General features: G+C 28.4%; 1 protein-coding gene across 6 annotated transcripts in view; it reads right to left on the reverse strand.

Annotated features, from left to right (window-relative positions):
• Positions 1-3,945, reverse strand: part of LOC106687568 (solute carrier family 2, facilitated glucose transporter member 6) — a 38,248-nt gene that overhangs the window by 20,117 nt on the left and 14,186 nt on the right. For 5 of the 6 annotated variants that reach the window (XM_067048716.1, XM_067048718.1, XM_067048714.1 and 2 more), the window contains exon 3: positions 2,871-2,984. The exons of the other annotated variant lie outside the window; for it this stretch is intronic. In XM_067048716.1, the coding sequence (XP_066904817.1) occupies positions 2,871-2,931 (61 nt within the window). In that variant the 5' untranslated portion in view covers positions 2,932-2,984. The remainder of the gene's footprint in view (positions 1-2,870; positions 2,985-3,945) is intronic. 6 annotated transcript variants of the gene reach the window in all.

Raw genomic sequence — 3,945 nt, forward strand, 5'->3', positions numbered from 1 at the left:
AATTTATCACTATTACCTATTGCCCACAACTGTGTGGCAGATTGTAATATCTATCAATAAATAAATCTATCAAAAAAAAAAATATAAATAGTCAGTATCTGAAGAACCAATACTATTAAGCCCACTCAGTGTCCTCTGCTTACCAAATGTTCAAGTGAATTTTCTTTCAAGGCATATTCCGAAACAGTTGTATCATTTCATCCGGATGAGTATTGACAAAGATCTATCCCCAACATAAATTTTAGAATGAATGTCTCTCGACAATAGATTGAATATTTCTTATTCACTTTTAAGTTAAATTTTAAATCAAAATACCTAATTTCTTAAAGATGACACGTCTTCAAATTATTATCAAAATCTATTTGGACACAATACCAACTCACTGCGTTCCTAAAATGTTTTAACAAAGTACTGTAACGATTCTAGTAAAAAGTTTTCTTATAATTCGTAAAGCACGTCAGAATGTCAGGAATTAGACATTACATAAAACCATTCTAATAATATTTTCATTAACGATAAAACTTAACATACTCTCCGATGACAAAATTACTAACTAAAGTTATTCTTGAAACAGAAATATGTATAAATTTATAGCTCTAGTCAGCTAGTCAACGCCGTCTATATGTTACAAAAATTTGAAATTACATAATAAAAACAAGAGAGGGGAAAACATAATAAAAAAAAGGGTTGCTAGCATAATTATTCATATCTAATGAGACTTTTTTTTTACTCTCACAACTTATAGGCTTATGTTGTTTACATAACATATAATAATAGTATATGATACAGGTTTTTTTTTTTGATTTTTTTAATCATGACATATAGTACAGCAGCCCAATGCAAGAAACCTATCTCACTGAGCCTAAATATGCAAATAATTTTAAAAATTAATTTCTATCATACCCTATATGATTCAAAAATTATATTAATTAAATAAAGTAAAAAAATAGGTATTTTTTTGTTTGGTCTGCAACTCCTAAACGGTTCATCTAAGCAAAAAAAGATGTTTAAAAGGAATTAAACATCATTAAATTCTGCGTCGAATCAGTATCATACATATTAATTTGGTTAAAGTATAAGTCGTAAACGGTAAACCGTTGTAAACCAAATAAACAAAAAAGATATATTTTTCAAATTTTGCCAAAACTGAGGTTATACACGCATTGGCCATAACATAACAACCCAAAAATAACACATTTCTTGTGGCTCTAAAACTCTTCCTCTTTAAAGAATTAATTATTTTAATTAACGAATTAGTTAATTTATGTTTTGTGTGAAACTTCTAAGCGGTGCATCTGAGCGAAAAAAATTATGAGCGTAAGGAATTAAACAGCATTAAATTCTGCGTTGAATGAACACCATAACATATTAATATAGTAATAAGTCGTGGAGAGCGCAGTAGCACCAAGGTAGGGCACGATGATACTAACTCCAAGAACTCGAGTTCGAATCCGGCTGGGCAGTAAATTCTTTTATGTTACACTGTATAACCCCAGTAACAGTAACTGTAACAATTCGGTCAAATGGTCGTAAACCACCTACGCCGGTTATTCCTTATTCCAATAGTTGGTTTTTTTAAGTCAATTTACAACCAGAACAGGTGATTTATGACCATACCACTTGACAAAATTACAACTTGATGGTACTCATCCGACGCATAATTTAATGTTCTTTTATTTATTTCATTTTATTTTGTTAACAAGTTCAGTAGTAATAGGCGAAAATGAAATAAAATGACCTGTTATGTTATTTAAATTAATTAATTATTTAATTTGTATGAGTTTTAGAACCACCAGAAACGTATTAAGTGATATTCCTTCATTTTTTTTTTATTATTTGCAGATATATGTACGATTGAACTTCTTGCATCGGGGTCTTGTAAAACGGGGTCTTGCCTAAACGAAGATATTGCTGTAATAACCTGTGTCTTCATCAGTTACCGAAAAACATTGGACAACTCTATATTTTTGAAAATAATTAAGTACGATACAATAATTTCAATTTTACATGACTCCTTACTTTGTCACAAATAAAATCATACATAATGACCTTAATGTTCCCTTTGTAACCGATCTAGCCCGAACCAGATATCACTCCTTCCATTATAAACTCCCTAACCACTCAAACCTCCTAGTTTCTAAACTTGCATCCGCTTCCATTACTGACAATCCTCCGAGGTGTCTGAAAAGAAGAAGGCCATGAGACCTGCTTATGTAAAATGTCATTAGAGTGCTACCAATGGGTATTTTCTCTACACGCCTATAACACTCCATTTTAGCTAAGGTCAAATTTACTGAATGTATTATAAAATATACAGTTGTACAATTATGTACAAATATACAATTTCAATACTGATGTTTAAGAAAATACATAATACCTATTTTATAAATCATTCGGTTCTGTAAAACTAATTTAATTAATAGTAGAAATATGTATAATACAATTTTTTTTGGTGAACACTTTTTTTTTTTTTTTTTTTTATCACGTTTTAAATGAATTCATACAAAGAATATTTCTTATTTGTATCTATAATTTTTCACTTATAAATGAAGGATATTATATTTTTAACATATTAAATCATCACTTAGCATAACTGGGGATATAAAAGAAAACAATTTTTTTAAAAAAAATATTTGTTTAAAACTACGAACTACCAAATTTTCTTGAAATATGTATAAAAAAAATAAAATAAATAATAATAGTTTTGTAAATTTATGTCGCTTAATTTTTTTACACCATTTTTTTCTTAATTCTTTTTGTAATCCGTACACTACAGCAACAATTAGTTCTGATTACCGAAATTATACTATATATATTTATTTACATACACGTAATAGTAATAAAAATGAAGTTGGTGTTATAAAACTTACAAGAAAAATAAAAGTATACTCGATAGTGGGCATCTCTCTCCATTAAATATAAAAGTGCCATATTTTCTTGGAAATTGGCAATGACTACATGCTGCTTCCTTACTATCAGTTGGTCTGAAAATAATTGATTGTATTTATTAGTGTTTACATATACGATAAGAAATAAAAAGTAAATACGTTAAACAAATATGAATTAATAAGACTAAATAAATCTAAGTGTATATAAAAGGGAATGGTTCGAATATTTGTCCATGATATGATTTACAAGTTGTTTTTTCAAAATGTCGTATATCGTCCTGGGAACATATAGAGCAAAAGAAATTCTCCATTTCTCCAGTAGAAAATTTATCACTATTACCTATTGCCCACAACTGTGTGGCAGATTGTAATATCTATCAATAAATAAATCTATCAAAAAAAAAAATATAAATAGTCAGTATCTGAAGAACCAATACTATTAAGCCCACTCAGTGTCCTCTGCTTACCAAATGTTCAAGTGAATTTTCTTTCAAGGCATATTCCGAAACAGTTGTATCATTTCATCCGGATGAGTATTGACAAAGATCTATCCCCAACATAAATTTTAGAATGAATGTCTCTCGACAATAGATTGAATATTTCTTATTCACTTTTAAGTTAAATTTTAAATCAAAATACCTAATTTCTTAAAGATGACACGTCTTCAAATTATTATCAAAATCTATTTGGACACAATACCAACTCACTGCGTTCCTAAAATGTTTTAACAAAGTACTGTAACGATTCTAGTAAAAAGTTTTCTTATAATTCGTAAAGCACGTCAGAATGTCAGGAATTAGACATTACATAAAACCATTCTAATAATATTTTCATTAACGATAAAACTTAACATACTCTCCGATGACAAAATTACTAACTAAAGTTATTCTTGAAACAGAAATATGTATAAATTTATAGCTCTAGTCAGCTAGTCAACGCCGTCTATATGTTACAAAAATTTGAAATTACATAATAAAAACAAGAGAGGGGAAAACATAATAAAAAAAAGGGTTGCTAGCATAATTATTCATATCTAATGAGACTTTTTTTTTACTCT

Source organism: Halyomorpha halys, unplaced genomic scaffold (assembly GCF_000696795.3).
Source record: "Halyomorpha halys isolate HHAL.00 unplaced genomic scaffold, Hhal_1.1 Scaffold38.1, whole genome shotgun sequence".
NCBI classification, from domain to species: domain Eukaryota; kingdom Metazoa; phylum Arthropoda; class Insecta; order Hemiptera; family Pentatomidae; genus Halyomorpha; species Halyomorpha halys.